Source organism: Hipposideros armiger, unplaced genomic scaffold (assembly GCF_001890085.2).
Source record: "Hipposideros armiger isolate ML-2016 unplaced genomic scaffold, ASM189008v1 scaffold_1120, whole genome shotgun sequence".
Classification (NCBI taxonomy): domain Eukaryota; kingdom Metazoa; phylum Chordata; class Mammalia; order Chiroptera; family Hipposideridae; genus Hipposideros; species Hipposideros armiger.
Genome location: NW_017732470.1, coordinates 207633 through 226427, shown reverse-complemented (window position 1 = coordinate 226427; position 18795 = coordinate 207633). Strand labels below are relative to the sequence as shown.

Below are 18795 nucleotides of genomic sequence, written 5' to 3'. Positions count from 1 at the left end.
ACACATAACGTGCATTCAATAACTGATAGCTATTTGCACTATTAACAATAACATGGCTGAGTTTTAAAAATTAAAATAAATACAGCTGACTCTTGAATGATGTGGGGGGAGGGGACACCGATAATCCACATATAGCTTAAATTGGCCCTCTATATACGCCGATCCCCAACTGAGGATTGAAAGTACAGTTGACCCTTGAATACATGGGTTCAAATTGTGTGGGTCCCTTGTATTATTAAAAAGCTGTCGAAGTCAAATCCTTCAGAACAATCCTGTGAGTTAGGTATTATGATGTTCATTAGATGAGAAAAACGAGGCTCAGGAGGCTAAATACCTTTCTCAGTCATCTTTCTTAAAAATGGCAGACCAGAAATTCAATCCCAGAATTGTTATGAATTTTTTTACACCACAGTGCCCTCCTAGAATCTGTGTCATAAATCCTCATTCAATAAATATATACAAAGCCACCTAGGTTTCAGGCACTGCCGCTATGCATACACATTTCCTATCTTTCCTTCACAACAACAGGACTTGACAACTAAACATAATAGTTAACATTTATTAAGTATTCTACACCATGTATTGTCTCAAGCACTTTACACATATTAATCTGGGCTGACTGTATACTTACCCCTGCTTGGACGCAGCATGGACATAACACAGAACCGTGCAAAACTCCATTTCAAATAGGATGTATGGATAGTATGTTTTATTATTACTTAAAGTTTATTGTTCTCATAGTTACAAGCTACAATTTAGACGTTCAAAACATAAGAGAAAATTCTATAAAGAGAAGCCAGAACAAGTATGTAGAAGGTTGTTAAAAGTTTGTAAGTAGTGTCACTTGGTTCTCAGGAATACTTATGTTCTTTTAAAGCATAGGCTCTGGAGCCAGTGTCAAAAACGTAAAATATAATCACAAACCACTCTAAGACATTCATCTTACACAAGTGAGCATGGAGATAGAGATATATATTTATATTTATATAATATATACATACTTTAATATTATATTGGTCCACTGATTATACATATTTTAACAAAAGATAAGAATCTATGTAATCCAGTTAAACATACATAAGATTAGGGTACACTTATTACATCAAAAGTTGGTGTTTATAAGTTACAGATATTTAATACTTTCCAGAGTGTTTTTTAATTAAAAAAAATATTTTAAAAGCATTTCAAACATCTGTTCATTTTCCCAGTGCAAAAGAAGGTTGTTCAAGTCAACTTACCTTTTTCCTGAAGTGTAAGGGGAAGAAAAAAAAACCCAAAACCATTATCTATCACAACTCCCAACACTACCTTCTCAATCATCTTTAGCAGTACATCCTTAGTCACCGGATAAGTTTATCAAATTTAAAGCCTTATGATTATGATTCAGCCCTTGCTTCATATGTATGACTTTTATGCTGAATGGTTTTAATTTATAAAAGTAGAAAAAAGTTAGCAGTGCAAGAAAGTGGTTTAAAGTATTTTAATTTGCAGCAGTCCAATTGTGTGTGGAGAGAAAAAAAAAAGCACCATTTCAAGATGAAATGAATTGGGTATTCTGGAGTTTATTCATAGGCTAGGCAGTAAGTTACTCTGATTCGCACAGATCAATACCACTTTGACTTGGTGACCACAGAGACTTTTAATTAATTTTTAGGTGTATTTCTCTTTATCTTGGTAAATAGGTATTCAGTACATTACCTAAGTCAGTAACTTGATATTAAAAAAAATGTAGGATTACAATTTACAGCCTACTTCACAGTCTATTTCAAATTCAGCTGTCTGCTAGGTCAGTTTTACAGGAGACAGGCTTTTCATACACGAAGAGCTTTGATAATTTGGCAGGTCTCTTCCATCCGAATTAAAAAAAAGATTTTTTTTTTTGCTAGCCTGCCAACTTCATAGGCAAAAAAACATGAAGAGAAAAACTATTTTAAGCCACAAAGATGGACAAAGAACAATAATATGGTTTAATACATGTCATTTTTTTTCATTTGAATTCAGTGAAAGTTTTTACATTTCAAGTAATTGAGCCTTCATTAAAGAAAACAAAAATATATATACAAAAATTAAAGTACCTTCCAGTTCTAACTTTCTAAAGTTTCCTCTGCAAAAGTACAAAAATAAACCTACCATGAACTGAAGAGGATAGCAACATAGCAACTGCAGAAGGCGGCCATGTTAAGATTTCTGCTTACTTTATCTTATACTGTGTGGGTATATTGTAGGTGATAAATAAATTTTCTCCACTGTCTAGCACTTAAAATTATGAAGAGGAATCTGTTGATCGAAAATTCTTTAAATCCAGAAAAAAATTTTTTAAAAATATATTTCACACATGGGGCTTTAGCGTTTTTATTTAGGAAAAGATTGAGTCTGAAGCTGTAATGGTTCAGTCTAAAGCATCCCTTTTTCCATAGTGGAGTCCATTTATGCAAAATATTTTTCCTTGTCTATAGAAAACAAATTAAACAGTATTTTGATTATATGGAAATACAAACATGCACTCTAAAACTAGCCGATCTGCACTATCACAAAAGAAATAGGATGTTCTTTCCGTTTTCCTCCCTCATCCTTTCAAATCAGGGGAGAATACGGCAAACTTTAAGAACCCCACGGGCTATTATCAGAGTAACTGTAGAACAAGGGCAGCACAGGGGTGAAGCTACTTCTCTATACTCCAGAAGGCAGAAGCTTGGGTGCTCTAGCTTTACAAGTAAACGTAGTACAGGCAAGGCAAAAGCTCACAGTAAATGCACACCAGGGGCCTAGGTGAAGCTGTCTCGCTGCTTTCACGGGGCAGAGAGGGGTGGGGTGGGGTGGGGTGGAGGACAAATCTTCAATGGAGTTAAAAAAACCCAAAACCTTTGTCACATTTACAGGAATCTCAAACCTTTTGTATTCCCATGCTCATAGGTAGTTTTGCTACACACTGTAATAGCTTCGATATTCAGGCAGAAGAGTACTGTAGGGTTGACAAAGGACAGAAGAATTCTTCATGCTTCTGAAATCTCCGATTTGCTGAGTGCAATAGCCAGTTCTAAGTCTTCTTGCTCCTGCTGACTGAGGCGGGCAAGCCTCTGCTCCTCCTCCCTCTCACTTTCCCTCTTGGCCCATTCAATCATGTCTTCTTCAGAGGGATACTGCCATTTAAAAGACAAATGAATGAGTGAATGAACTGATTAATGAGGAAAACAAATAAAAATAAAGGGAAAAATCGTTTTGACAAAGGACACTACTTGTTTCATCTGAAGGACTCTGGGAATAGCCATATTTGTTACTCATTAATTTTTTTTTTGAAAACACGTTTAGTTTTACCAGTTATTAAATGTAATTTTTAAAAATTAATGTGGTTTACAGATAGAAAGTCTATAAAACTAAACATTAAAACATCGTTTAAAAAAACTATAAATGCTTAAGGTGAACTAGTAGATTTATAAACATTTATCGAATGCAAAACATCTACTTCAACTTCATCCTCACACAACAAATCATTTTCAACTTAATCCCACTGGTGATTCCCTACCTTATCCTAACCCTTCAGACACTGAAAAACTATAAAACAAAAAATATGCTGATTTTGCTATACATAAAATAAGAGTACTATGTATACTAAACAAGGTGTGAACCAAATCATTTTTTTAAATGAATTATAAAGATTTTGGCGGCACTGAGAACTTTTTGACCCAGTCTAAATAAAACCTTAACAATGGTAATTAGGTCAGGGAAATATTTTTATCCATTCAAAACAGCAATCTTGGTAGATACACTAAGTAAAAAAAAATTCACTTGGTTTCAAGTCCTGTCATAATAGGATGAATATCATAATAGGATGAAATGAAAGAAATTGTCAGGCTTTTAAAAAAATGATAGCTTTTTCCCTAGGGAATTAGAGGGCCTTTTAAACATTTAATCCTTAACAAATCTTTCATAATGGAAAAAGACATTTTTATGTGAGCTGCTTTATACTGTATTATACTGAGAGTATGAAATAAGGAAAATGCCTTATTGTTCAAGATTCATTCCAAACAGGTTTTGACTTGCTGAAATCATATTTAAGATATTAAATGCCACAAACTGCCCGATTACTTTATATTAAAAGAATAACAATCTCCTAAGAAGAGCAATTTTGGATTCTCTGCTTAAAACAACTCAAATGCCATCTAACAAAAGTTAAATCAGTATAATTCTGACACTCCATTTCCCAATAATCAAGATATTGATTCCTATTCCCCTTCAGATTCAGAAGAAGCCACTGGAACTTAGAATACAGATTCAAAAGCTGGGTAGCTCAGATAATTGACTCAGTTGTATGTAACTAGAAATGGCTGTAGGGATAAAGGACTAGTTGAGTGACCTAATGCTACACTGAGGGAGAGACATTAGGCAGATTGTGGCCAGGGTTACCTGGCCACTAGATCTATTTCCAAAATCATCTCAAGGGCTTAAGGTGATAAGTAGAGTAAAACTCCTTTGTTATAGAATAGGCAGTGATAACGAAGTTCATTTTGCCTGAAAAAAATATCTGGGAAAATGAAACTTGGTTAGCTCCTCTAAGAATTTTTTTTTAAGACTTTATTGGGGAATAGTGTGTTTTTCCAGGACCCATCAGCTCCAAGACAAGTCGTTGTCTTCAATCTAGTTGTGGAGGGCGCAGCTCACTGGCCCATGTGGGAATCAAACCGGCAACCTTGGTGTTAAGAGCCTGCGCTCGAACCATTTGAGGTAACCGGTCGTCCCTCTAAGAATTTTTTTAAAAGTCTTGTTTTTATTGGAATATATGTCACTGCTTTATGTCCCTCCAGAGTGATGGCTTCATAGCTGATCATCCCATTTCTGTAACCTTATGGGCCCTGACTATGCCGTTATCACAGCATCCTTCCATTGTTTTTACTGGTCTGCTTATTTTAGTCAGCTCTGGTAAGACTAAATATGAAAGGCTAGTGACTTAGAGCCCTCCAAACAATTAAAGATTAACTCTTGACAACTGTATTTATTTCATAAAACTGACATTTACATTTTTAAAATGCTACTATATAAAACCAGAGTTTTACTTTCTATTCAAAGAATCCCTGGTCCTATCCTCTCATATAACATTGTGTTGTCGGAAAAGTCATGACGTATTTTTTCTATGTTTCGTTGCAAAAATGCGTCATGACTTTTCCGACAACCCAATAGTTGCTGACTGGTTTCCAGAAACTATCAAAGCTTTATACATAAACACACGTACACAGTTACAAATACACAAGCTCATTATGGGCATTATGCATCCAGTGGGCAGACAGCAAATGACTCTCTAATGGCCCATCATCCACAACAATTTGCAAAATAATAACTGTAAGGTTTTATTTGTGTTGTATACCAAGACAAAGAGAAGGGTTTACAAAACAACTGGTATATATCACATGGACTAAGACTACAAAATCATTTGTGCAATGGAATAATTTTAGAACCATCAGAACAGAAGCAAACAGATTTTGGTTGGGGGAAGAATAAAGATCACTATTAGTATGTTGGTAAATTAAGTTGGAATGATGTAAATTTGGCAGATTCGAAAGTAATCTTTGAAAACTCTTCAAAGTGCAAATGGAAAGATTTTCCCCCAAACAGCCCATTCACAGTACTTACAGCACTGAAGTTAGCAAAATTGCTTGGGTCAGCCTCTTTTTTGGTAGTGGCAGTAGCAGTAGAAGTGAATGGATCGCACAACATACCAGGATCTTTTTCTTTGGGGCTATCATTGCCTGGGAAAGGCTGAAATGGATCATTCAGTTTAAAGGGATCGGAAGAATCCAATTTGTTGATGGGTCTTTTCCCTGGATCAAAATCATTACAATTAACTCAACCAGCAAATATGGCAAACACAGACACACACAAGAACATAAACATAGCGCACACTGAAAAACTGCACGTGGGGAATAAGGGTGAGGGCTCAAAACACATTCTTAATATGGTCTTAAATGGCCACACCAAGTCTGTCTTCAAATTTTTCACATACAAGCTCTCAAATACATTCCAGCTCTAAGTAGCTAAGTGAAAAAAAAACCCAGCATAATAGAAGGGCATGGGCCAGCAATCCTATTTTTGCCCAGAGAGCAAACCTTTTCTTCTCCGAAGAAGCATGTTCCCAAGAAAACAGAGAGGAAAGGATATAACAGGAGAACAACAAAAAATAAAGACAGAAATGGTCTCTGCTATTTATAACCTCAACCTGATACAGTTATCCACTAGTGGCAGGAAGGACAAACGACCTTTGAAAAATGCTAATATTCTTCTGATTTTCCTCTGGATCTATATACAACACCTGAGAACATGAAATTAAAAATTATCTTGGCAAACCCCACCTACTTTTTGCCATCTACAATAAATCAAACTGAAGAATAAAGAGAATGTTTTGAAGCCCAGGGCCTAAATCTCTGTGGTAGCTGATAAACTAATCTTTGGCCAAACAACATCACACACACTTTTGCTCATTAATTCATTACTGTTTTCAAACAAGTTCTCAAATGTTAAAGTCTTATAATTATTATTATACTTCTTGAAGAAAAATAAGAATAGGTGTCTTCAAATATATATTTTTCCTAAAATGTGCTAAACTGGTAAAAGCAGTTGTAACAACAGATTCTTCCCATCACTGTAACAGCTTACAAAAGGTGAGCACATTTCCTATCTCAGTGGACCCTTTCAACAATCCTGTGAAGGCAGGCAAAATGAGAATTATTGCCACCACCTAACAGCTCAGACAGCTGAGGCTCAGAAATTACAAACTCAAGATCACAGAGCCAGTCAGAGCATATCCAGAATTAGAGCCCAAGCCTTTGAGTTTCCAGTCCAGCACCCTCCCTAAAAAATCATCCTTCTTTCCTTGAACTTTCTATAGTGATATGTACTCACTTTGCTGAAGATTCTTAGATTTATAGTTAAAGCACTAGTATATTATTTTATTTAGGACTTAAAAAATAACTTTACTATTGGCATCATAGAGGTGTAAAAAATAAGCAAATCGACTCTTTTTTTTTTTAGCTGAGCCATTCTGCCACCTGATGGCAGCTTAGCTCGGGCCAGGGCTCGAACTGCTGTTGCTCAGAGCTTGCACTCTTGAGCGAGCTCTTAACCAACTGAGCCACTCTGCTGGCCCGCAAATCGACCCTTATTTGTTTAATATATTCCGACAACCTTATCCCCTAGCAATATATGACATAGGCTACTTTTCCTTAAAAGATAGAAATCACTTGTTTACCTGATTTTCAACAGATAATTGAGTTTTGACAATTGTATATGCAATTTCTTTAAGTCAAAGAAGAAAAAATAATATGCCCAAGAAATACCATAGGGAGGTTATCATGAAAAGGCAAGAGTAGTAATTTATAACTACTGTGGCTGAAAATTTACTGAGGAATGATATATGATTAAAAGAACACTGGGAGGCTGGCCAAGTGGGTCAGCTGGTTAAGAGCTCGCTCAAGAGTTGCTCTGAGCCATAGTGGTTCGATTCCCGGCCTGAGCTGAGCAGCCGCTGAATTGCCAACAGGTGGCAGGATGGCTCAGCTTAAAAAAAAAAAAAAAAAAAGAACACTGAACCAGAGGTGTCTTCTCACATAATAGCCTAGGGTACCACTACAGCTGCTCAGGGGATAGCCTTTTTAGCCACTTCACTAAAAACAAAACAAATTTTTAAAAGCCTTTCCTTTGATATGTGCTAAAATTTGAAAAAAATTTAAAACAAAAAAAAATTTAAGAATTTGTTCCTAGATCAAATTTTTTAAAAATATCACTTTTATAAGATAAAGGAGTTTCTTATTAAGGTAAAATATTTTTCTTCAAGAAAAATAATATTTTCTTTTAAATCACTATATTGCTGAATTCTGGATACCCAAAGGCCACATATTCTAACAATGAAGCATTTAAGGAAGACTTCATATTTGGCAAGAAAAGAATGGGACTTTGAATTAATCTTCTCTTATAGAAATTAATGAAAACACCAAAATGCAGGAAACTTGTTCAAATGGTAATCAATGAGCTTCCAGAAAGCACGCAACTTCACTGATACTTTCCTTTTTCCATTTACTACCTTTCTAAAATGATTTAAAAAGAAATTTGCTCTTGCCAGAAAAGTCGCTCATGACAGTTACACATGCTGGCCTCTTAGGTACATTTCTGTAATTCTGTATTGGGGTCTGAACAGATGATAGCAGCAGGCTCCTGCCACATTTTTTTATTTGTTTTGTTTAAGGCTCTTTAGATAAGTCTATAATTAAGGTGCACACATACTTTAAGAAAGAGAAAAAGCATCCAGTCGATTTAGGAAAGGTACCAACTCTCATACCAGGTGGCGCTGGGCAGGGTCTTGTTGGAGTTCCGATCTTTGGTGGCAATGCCGGGGGCACATCTTCACTTTTGACTGATGCTTCCTCAAGCACATTTTTTGTAACGACCACATTGCTGACAGAGCTTGATGAGGCTGAACTAAAAGGATCTTCATTGTTGACCTTTGTTTGAAAACAAATATTTATACACGGTTATATATATTATACCAACCAAACTGTATATGGTCATAGAGCATTGGGAAGAATGGTCTCCAGTACTATGCAGCTTTATTTATTTCAATTCTGAGAGCACTGACATTTTAACCTTTGCATTAAGGGCCAAAAGGTAGAAAAATTTTAAAAATTGTTCTATATGAGTAGTGATTATAACATCACTACTTATTAAGGGCAACAGATCATACTAAAAAGAGCCAACTCTGGTTCAAAGGTTTGTCAAGCTTCAGGCAACACAGAACCACCTGGGGCCATTTTAAAGGGACTACGTATCTTTCTGCAAATGAACATCTGATCCAAATGATAAAGAAAAAATGACTCCACACTTCCCAATGCACTTAAATATAGGAAAGATTTAATACTAATGCCAAAGAAAATGGCATCTTGAAAAACATTAAAAACAACTTGAAAGTCTGTTTTTGAGAGCAAACTGATCCCATGGAATAATAAGTCTTAATGTGGGTTTGAAGACCCCGCCTTTCTAATACATGGAGTAATGAAAGATTCACTTTTCTATAATGAATCAGACACTACGATTTTAGGTCTATTTAGGCCAGTGTTTCTCTACAGTAGCATTACTGACATTTTGGGCTGGCCATAATTCTATGTTGTGGTGGGGCTGGACAGTGATTAGTAGGATGTTTAACAGCATCCCTGGTCTCTGTCCACTAAATATGAAAAGTCCCCCTCCCCAACCGTGAAAACCAAAAATTTCTCTAGAACATTACCAAATGTTTCAGGGGGCGGGAGGGGCGAGGGGAACTAATACCCAGTTGAGAGCCAATGACATAGACAATTCGACATGTACTCTGATTTTACTCTTTTGGCATGAATCAATTCTAGAACTATACTGAGAAATAGATAGTGGACATATAGTGCTGGATTATGTGTATTAATTATCTTACTACTAACCATAACAGCCTCAGAACAAATAAATCAATTGACCAGTGCAGAGAGGATGGAATGAATGCCTAGATTTTATAGTTATTGACCCAGACAGTCAACAGGGGACAAATGTAATTCAACTGGAAGAAACATGTTTAAAAAGACAGAAGACTCTTAAAAATGAAGTTATTAAGCAAACTTGTCAGTAGAAAATTATAATTACCTGTATCTCTATGTATAGAAATATGCCTACTTTGATTACATCTTATCTTTCATTTCTATCTTAATCAACATTTGCGTGATTTGTTGAAATCAAGTTGCAATATCTATGAGAGGGTTATAGAATTGAAAGGAAGGACTGCTCTTTTGGTAGAAACATGGTATATTTTACCTTCCCACTAATCACTGTGGATTACCTTTGACAATGTGCTGAAGTCAGCAAATCCACCTTCAAATGATTCATTTCCAAAAACAGAAGCAAAGGGGTCTGTGGCTAAAATGAATAAAGAAAATCAATGCAATAGTACAGAAAGACATCAAATTTTATGTTCTCTTTTGGTTGGTAACATTTCAGACAGATGAAAAATATCTAATCCCAAATATAAGTTCCTGAATTTCTGACTTAAGTCCACAAAGACAGTGAGCACACTGATTTCCCCATAATATAGATGTATTCCTTTGTATAAATCAACTGATGAACATTTTAAGATAAAAAACTGGTAACCGAACTCTACGTAAAGCGTTTTGGCTTTGGAATACATGTCAAATAATATAGCTCCCATGCATGTTAAACTATTTCTAATAAAGACATCAAGAAGTAAAAATAAAGCTAGACTCCATTAATTCCACATTTCACATTCATCCTTTGAGACCCATTTTTTAAAATTAAATTTATTGGGGTGACTATGTTAATAAAATTACATAGGTTCCAAGTGTACAATTCTGTGATACATCACCTATATATCACATTGTGTGCTCACCACCCAGAGTCAGTTCTCCTTCCATCACCATGTATTTGACCCCCTCCTCCCCCGCTACCCACTAGTAACCACTATACTGTTGTCTGTGTCTATGAGTTTTTGTTTCTTTGTCTTGTTCCTTTGTTGCTTTCAGTTTTATATCCCACATATGAGTGAAATCATATGGTTCTCGACTTTTTCAGTCTAACTTATTTCACTTAGCATGATAATCTCAAGATCCATCCATGTCGTCGCAAATGGCACTATCTCATCTTTTCTTACGGCAGAGTAGTTTTCCACTGTGTATATATACCACATCTTCTTTATTCAATCATCTATTAAAGGACACTTTGGTTGTTTCCATGTCTGGGCCACCGTAAATAATGCTGCAGTGAACATCAGAGTACATGTATCTTTTTTTTTTTTCAGAGTACATATATCTTTGCGGATAAATGTTTACAGATTTTTTGGGTAGATACCCAGGAGAGGGATTGCTGAAGACCCATTTTTAAACGCTACCTCATCCACAAAGCTTGGAATATCTAGGCATCTAATTCCCACAGCAAGAAGTGATTTCTTCCTTCTTAGTGGCACTGAGTATATTCCAGTTTGTACTGATTATCTATGTTTGATATATCACCCTTACTAGATTGTAAGGGCCTTAAAAACAGGGACTAAGGCTTATCCAATGAAAAATGAGCAGTCAAAAACCATTTCTTAACCATATATCAAATCTAAGAAAATAAGAAGATAGAGTCCTACCCCTGGAAAGCTCAGTCTGGTGAGAGACATGTAAACAAATCATAATAAAACAATTTTAAATGAGCTATTTGAGAGGTATGAAAAACCTGTAGTAGGAGTCACTAACTGTCTGGGAGAATCAGGTAAAGTATCAAAGAAGCCACTGCATTTCAGCTAGGTCTTTTAAATAAGGAATGCAATTTGCCAAATAGATGAAAGCGGGAGAAAGAAAGCTATTCCAGGCAGAAGGCACGGTAATTGCAAAAGCAATTATTTAACCACTGCTCCACTGGCATGAGAAATTATCTGTTCCAACACGGTGCACTTACCACTTGGACTAACATTTGTAGCTGGAATGAACTGATCTACTTTGATAGGCTTCGCCTGTTCAGCCATAAGGGCTACCAGGAGAGTAAAAGAATGTTTACAGGAATTGCTGCTTGATATAGGGAAGTAGGAAGAAGCAAAGGAAGGAGGGGAAAGAGGGCTACAAAAGAGTAAGACAGAGCAAGCAGACAGGCGCAGAAAACTCCTTGTCCTTCCTCAACTCTTCATCTTCACATTAAATCAGTATTAGAATAAGTGTGCCCACCCACCCATTTAAAAGTGTAGGGTGCCTTTACCTCTAAAAATGCATATATCATGGACATAAACAGGAGAGGGGAAAAGGAGATATATATTAAGATACGTATTATTTTTGTTTGCCTTGTCACCAAGACACTCATCAATCCTTTAGGCATACACTGACAACTTTGAGCCTGAAGAGCATATTGAAAGTCCAGGGTTACAGGAAATCCTATAGCTTTAGCTGTAAAAGATGCTGTTTTATAACTCATCTGCTCAGTCCCACAACCTGGGGCCTAGCTTGGACCTGGGTGCTGTTTCAGGCTTTCCCTTCTTTCTCCTCCTCTCCTATTATCCCCAACGCCATGGCAACTGAGGTACAATCAGGGTGCAGAACTCTCCTGATTGGTAGAAGGGGTGATGAGGGAAAAGGAATCGGGCTCATTTCACTGGAGGGACTGAAAAATCTGCTTCATGCTTTTTCTCTGCCATTGCGCCACAGCTTTTACAAGAAGTCATAACACATGTGACAACAGTGCTGAGTTAGGTCAGGTTTGACTGAAATTTTGTGATGTGTACACTGTGAAAGAAATGAATAAAAAAGATGACATGTATGAAAGATATGTTACATGTAGTTTACTAGAGGTTTTTTTTGTTTGTTTTTTGTTTTTAAGCTGAGCCATCCTGCCACCTGTTGGCAGCTCAGCGGCTGCTCAGCTCGGGTCGGGCATCAAACTGCTGTTGCTCAGAGCTCACACTCTTGAGCGAGCTCTTAACCAACTGAGCCACTCAGCCGGCCCACTAGAGTTTTTCTACACTTTCTTCATCAGAATAAATGGCCTGTTCAGGATTGATCTAAACACTGGGAACTGTATCCTGGATATATGACAAAGTGTTTTTGCCCAAATTGGAGAATTAAGACTTTGGCAAGAACTTCCTTAGGTATTGATCTTGGTTGATATGAAGCAGAGGCCTACCCAGAAATGGAAAGGACTCACTAAGTGTGAACTTGTTTAGGTCACGAGTGAGACACCTGCTGAGAAGTCCCAGAAGTAGTAGGAAAGGAGTTCAGTGCCAAAGGTTCAAGACAAAGACAGAATCTTAAAAGCAGCAAGAGAAAAGCAATTAATTACCTACAAGGGAGCTCTCATAAGACTGTCAGCTGATTTCTCAAGAGAAACTTTGCAGGCCAGGAGGGATTGGCACAAAATATTCAAAGTGATGAAAAGCAAGGACCTACAAACAAGATTCCTCTACTCAGCAAAGCATTCACTTAGAATCAAAAGAACTCAGAGGTGCCTTTCTTGCTCTTGATGCACACAGGAGCTGTGGGCCAGCAGAATCAGGCTTTAAACGCAAATATGACCCCACTAACACCCTCTTCTCCCCAAGAACAGAGGTAGAGAACACTTTGGAAAATACATAAAAGCATAATAAAAAAATATCATCTATAGTCTCATTACCAGAAATAATCTATACCAATATTTTAGCATGCTTCTTTAACAGCTTTTTATCCTGGCACTTTTTTCATTACATATTTGAGATCCTCCTATGCTGATATGTTTGTTTATGAGGTGTGAATGATACAGCTACATTTTAGGCATATCACTTTTTATCCCCTTGCCCTGCTTTCATTTATAGCATTCATCAGTACCCAATATATTACATATTTGTTTACTGCCCGTCTTTCCCATAAAAGTTCTATATATAAAGATAAGAACTTTGTTTTGTTGACTACTGTATCTTCAAACCCTAGAACAAGGTCTGGAAAATAGGAAATGCTCATACTGTTGAAAATATTGAAATAAAAAGAGGACAGAAACCATCTATTTACTAAGGATCTTCCAAACAGATATCATAACACTTCTTAGCACAACCAGATGACCAACAATGAATATAGGAAACCAGTTTTAAGGCTCACAAACAATCCCCATAGAACAGCTGTGTAACAGAGAATCCTGCGGGGGCGGGAGGGGGGGAACCATCCCCCCCTCCCCCGTGACCTATTGATGATCCACAAGATAATCAAGCTCAAGCTCACAGAAAACCTTCAAAAGCTACTCATAAGTAACCTGAGGTGTAGATGCTGGTCATTAATAAAAGGATCCATTTTCTCAAGCTGGTCTCCAATTCTTTTACTCACCACTCACTCACTCACTGACCCACTCATCCACTCATGTATTAAGCATCTATTATGTTTAAGGCGAGGTACTAAAGATTCAAGGGGAATAAGACAGGACAACTACCTTCAAGAAATCCATGATTTAACTAAGTGTTATACATGTACACAATTGCTACACAATAAGTGTTAAAATTCAAGCACAGCAAAGGAGAAGCAACACCTAGGTTTACGAGGAAGAGGCAAAGACTTTACAAAAAAGGTTTCCCTTTCTTTTACTTGTGGGCAGAAAGGACATAGAGACATGCACACACTATACACACCTGCTCATGCACACACATTCTTCCATTCAAAAATTAAGTGGCCTTGAAGAGACAGATAGTCATCGCCTTCGGTTGGTGGAAATAGAGAAAATTATAGAAGAAACATAAAAGAAAGCAGGGGCTAAGAATCGTAAAATATATGAACATCTGTGTGCTTAGCCTGAGTCATCGCCTGTAAAAATGAGGCCTACCTATTTGGCATCTTACTACTGCTGGAGTCAAAGATGCTTGGGGATGCCATGAGCTCCCTTTTATATCCTCAGGATGTAATAAAGCTTTAATTAAGAGTTGGAAAGACTCTGTATTTTCTCAGTCAGGAGTTAGTAAAATATTCCATGCAAAAAAATTTCTGGCACCAGAACTAATCTCCTTCACAATGAAGTGAAAAAAGAACTTACAAGTCAAAATAAAGTATATGTAGAAACTGTGTAACCTGAATTTGCTTTCTTTAGTTTTCTTTCTTAGTCTGAAATGTGTGTGTCTATCAACCAGTAGGAAATGCTAAAAAAATCCCAACATGAGACAAAATATTAAAAATATTTAATGTGCTTCTACCTCTGTCTTAACTACTATATTTCAGAGGTAGGAGTGGAGTAATTTGTCATTTAATTTTTAAGAACAAAAATTGACCTTCATGTTTTTATTTCGAAAGCTTACAATTCTGTTCTGTGGGGTTAGTCTTTTTGCTGGTTAAACACTAAATTTCCTGGTAAGAAAAGGATAGGGACATAGGAGTGTGAGTAAGGAGGGAAAATGTCCTGTGGTTGTAACCTTGGGTATGTAATGGCACCGCTGAGTCTTGGTGGTTTCCAGATGTTGAGATTTTATGAACATGTAAACCACATTAAGAACCTACATACATACATACATAAGTTGGGGGAAACAGATTTCCCAATTTGAACATAAGAACTAAAAAAGAAGGACTTCAAAAACTAAAAAGAAGAGAAAACAATCTTAGACTAAAAGAATCATTTCCAGGAAAAGAGAGCTGGCAACACACACAGTGTTGGCCTCTCTCTCTCTCTTCCCTCTCCTCCACCAACTGTCCCTATTTCACTTGGAACTAACAAAGAGTATATTACAAGTAACATTAATCTGCATTTGGAAACCATTAAACTAAAAAGTAGTACTAGTAATAATAACAGCAACAGTAAGAGCAGCTACCATTTACTATGATGGGAACCACGATAAATACTTTCACATATATTACTTCATTCAATCTATCCAACAAATCCATGAGGTATAATTATTAACCTTATTTTTAGTTTAGGAAACTGAGACTAAGAAAACCCAAGGAACTAGCAATTTTATCTGAATAAGTTCAGGCAGTTGGACTCAAGTACCCATGTCCTAATCATGACAACCTCTCTCAAGACTGTTTATGTTTCTATTTAATTCAAAATCTGATGACAATGTAGCAGATTTGGGACAAATCATTTATTCATTTCTTCAGAAGTCAATTGGTAAGCCTCTGCTATGTACCAGAGCTCTGAGGTAGGACAGTAAGGACACAACATAGGCTAACTCCCAGGTCTCTGCTTGGGCAACTGAGCAGATGCTAATACCATTCATTAACAGAGATGGGATATCCAGAAGATGCTTAGTATTGTTTTATATTTCACAGGGTGCACAGCTTTACTTTCAGACATGTACCTGTGACACATTAAGTCAAGACCATCAAATATACATACAGTAATATAAATAATATATATTAAATAGTAATATACAATATAAATAATAGTAAACATTATACACACACATACATTTGGAGCACAGGGCTAATGACTTAGATTTGTGGTTAACAATATGATCAAATGTTAAGAAAGACAATTCTGGAAGTCACATAGATAATGGCTTGGCAGACAAAGAAACTGTAAGCAATTTAATATCATAGTCCATGTAAAACATGATGAAAGCCCAAACAAAGCTGAGCATAAGGAGCAACAGCCCACTTAGGGTTAAAACAATAGGACTCGGCAATTTATTGGAGGCGAGAAATGATAGACAAGTCTAGGATGATTGGCTGAGAGCCAATTAATAGTGTCATTACTACAGAAAGTAGAATGTAGGAGGAGGTAAAGATTTGTGGGGTTTTGCTTTTGTTTTTGTTTATACTACACCTTGAAAAAGAGACCATTTGGGAAAGAATTGTTGAGCTTGACACTTAAGGGGAAATATCCAGCAGGTAACTTAACGATACCGGAGGCTTGGGAGAGTTCAGAACCAGAGGACTACATCTGGGATCTAACAGGAAACACGCCGTAGTTGAAGGCACAGAACCGGACACCACCATCAAAGGAAGGTGCACTGTGAGAAGAGCAGAAGCACCAGGCTAAATATAAAACTAAAACATAGCCTCCACTTGAGTTCTTTCTCCAGGACACCGAGGTTATTCTTTTGCTCCTGTTTTGAACAAAAGGAGACATCTGCCCCAGATGCCTGCTGGGAGCAGGGAACAGAGACCAACACAGTATAGGGTAACAGGAAAACCTTTTAGAGCATATGAGATCAGCAGTTCCGAAAGTGTGGACCAGGAACCCAGAGGTCCCCAGGACCCCTTTAGGTCAAAGCTATTTCCAGAATATGAAGAAGTCATTTAGCTTTCTCATTGTGTTGATATTGGCAACAATGTTATAAAACTACCGGTAGGAATCAAGGCAGTACCCCCAAACCACTGGTTGGCTGCCATTGTATTCTTCAGCATCACAAACTTGCAGGGGGGAAAAAAAGGTCAGTTGCACTTAAGAATTTCTATCCTTAACGATTCCATAAAAATTATTAGTTTTAATAAAAATTAATGACCCTTAGGTACACATCTTTTTAAAATTTTGAATGACAAAATGGAAAATACACATAAGCACTCCTGCTGAGTACCAAAGTATGATGGTTTTATCTGGAGGAAATGCATGTGCATGATGGTCTGAGAAACAAGTTGAACTAGCTGCTTTTTTCATGGAACACCATTTTTATGTGAAATAAGTGACAGATAAACAATGGTTATTTAGATTTCGATATCTGGTGACATTTCCTCCAAAATAAACAAAGCGAGTCTGTCATTTTAAGGAAAACAAGTGACAGTATTTGTTGCAGCTGATAGAAAATTCAAGCTTTCAAATAAAAATCAGAATCTTGGAAGTTATATCTGCCTCATAAATTGAACATTATACCAATTCTTAAAGTCTCTATTGAGATGGATGGTGATGTTAACAAACGTGCTTTTTAAAATATTTATAATGAAATGTGTCAACATTTGGAAGATACGCAAAACTCAGTGAACCAGTATTCTCCAAATGATCAATGCATGTTACAAAATCATATATGGGTAAAAGATTCATTCAACATGCAAGATAGACCAATGTATTTTAACACAACTGAGTATGAAAAGTTCATTGATATAGTTTCATATCCACATTGCAATTAACTTTGAACAAACTAAAATTTGTTGAATTCTGATATAATGTCAAAGAATGTCCACAATGATCTGAAAAGGTTGTTAAAATACTCTTTCCTTTTCCAGCTACATATCTGCGTGAGCTAGATCTTCTTTAGTTCACACGTGAAGCAAACCAACATGGTGCTGCAGGCTGAATGCAGAAGTAGATACGAGGATCTAGCTGTCTGCTGTTAAGCCAGGCATTTAAAGAGCTTTGCAAAAATACATACATAAACAATGCTGCTCTTTTCACGTTTTTTTTTGGTTTGGAGTTTTCTTTTAAAAAAAAAAGTTATTTATATTCATATGTAATGGGTTTATTATTGTTTTTAAATGAATTTAAATTTTTTTTCAGTTTTAATTTCTAATATGGTAAGTACCATTAGATATGACCCATATAAACAAAACAAAAGCTCTTTGAGGGCCCTTATTAACACATTGAGGATGGGGCATTTAAATGTACAGACACAAATCTGTGTCACTGGTCCACAATGTGTCAACTTTTAAAAGTATAAAGGGGTCCTGAGACCAAAAAGTTGCTGTACTTGGTGATCTCCAAAATCACTGCTTGTGGTTGCTTCAAATAACCCGCTTCTTACCTAATTATTTTGTTGTTGTTGGAATGAGAGCCCCGTAAGGTGAAATCTGGAGTTATCTCCCTCAACCCCAAGAGTCCTTTCATGGAAAAAAACCCACGATATCTCAATAGATGCAGGAAAAGCATTTGACATAATTCAACATCCTTTTATGATAAAAACACTGAATAAACTAGGAAAAGAAGGAAACTACTTCAACATAATAAAGGCCATATATGAAAGGCCAACACGAAAATCATACTCAGTGGTGAGACCGAAAGCTTTTTCTCTAAAATCAGGATACCTCCTCTCCAAAACAAGGATGCCCACTTTCACCACTTCTATTCAACACAGAAGTCCCAGCAAGAGCAATTAGACAAGGGAAAAAAAATTAATTTTGTTTGTAGACAACATGACCTTACATGTAAAAAATCCTCAAGATTCCACAAAAAAGCCTGTTTAGAACCAATGAATTCAGCAAAGTAGTAGGATATAAAATCAATATACAAAAACCAGCAGGATTTCTACGTACTAACAATGAACAATCTGAAAAGGAAATTGAGAAAGCAATTTCATTTACAATAGCATCTTTAGGAATTAACTAAGGAGGACTCGTACATTGACAACTATAAAACATTCTGAAAGTAAAGAAGATACAA

At 36.5% G+C, this 18795-nt stretch overlaps 1 protein-coding gene across 1 annotated transcript in view; it reads right to left on the bottom strand.

Annotated features, from left to right (window-relative positions):
• Nucleotides 1-680: 680 nt before the first annotated feature.
• Nucleotides 681-18795, bottom strand: part of EPS15 (epidermal growth factor receptor pathway substrate 15) — a 130753-nt gene continuing 112638 nt past the window's right edge. The window contains exons 22-25 of the mRNA XM_019632320.1: nt 9839-9915; nt 8324-8486; nt 5626-5813; nt 681-3140 (exon numbers count right to left, since the gene is read on the bottom strand). Coding sequence (XP_019487865.1) covers nt 2994-3140; nt 5626-5813; nt 8324-8486; nt 9839-9915 — 575 coding nt within the window. The 3' untranslated portion in view covers nt 681-2993. The remainder of the gene's footprint in view (nt 3141-5625; nt 5814-8323; nt 8487-9838; nt 9916-18795) is intronic.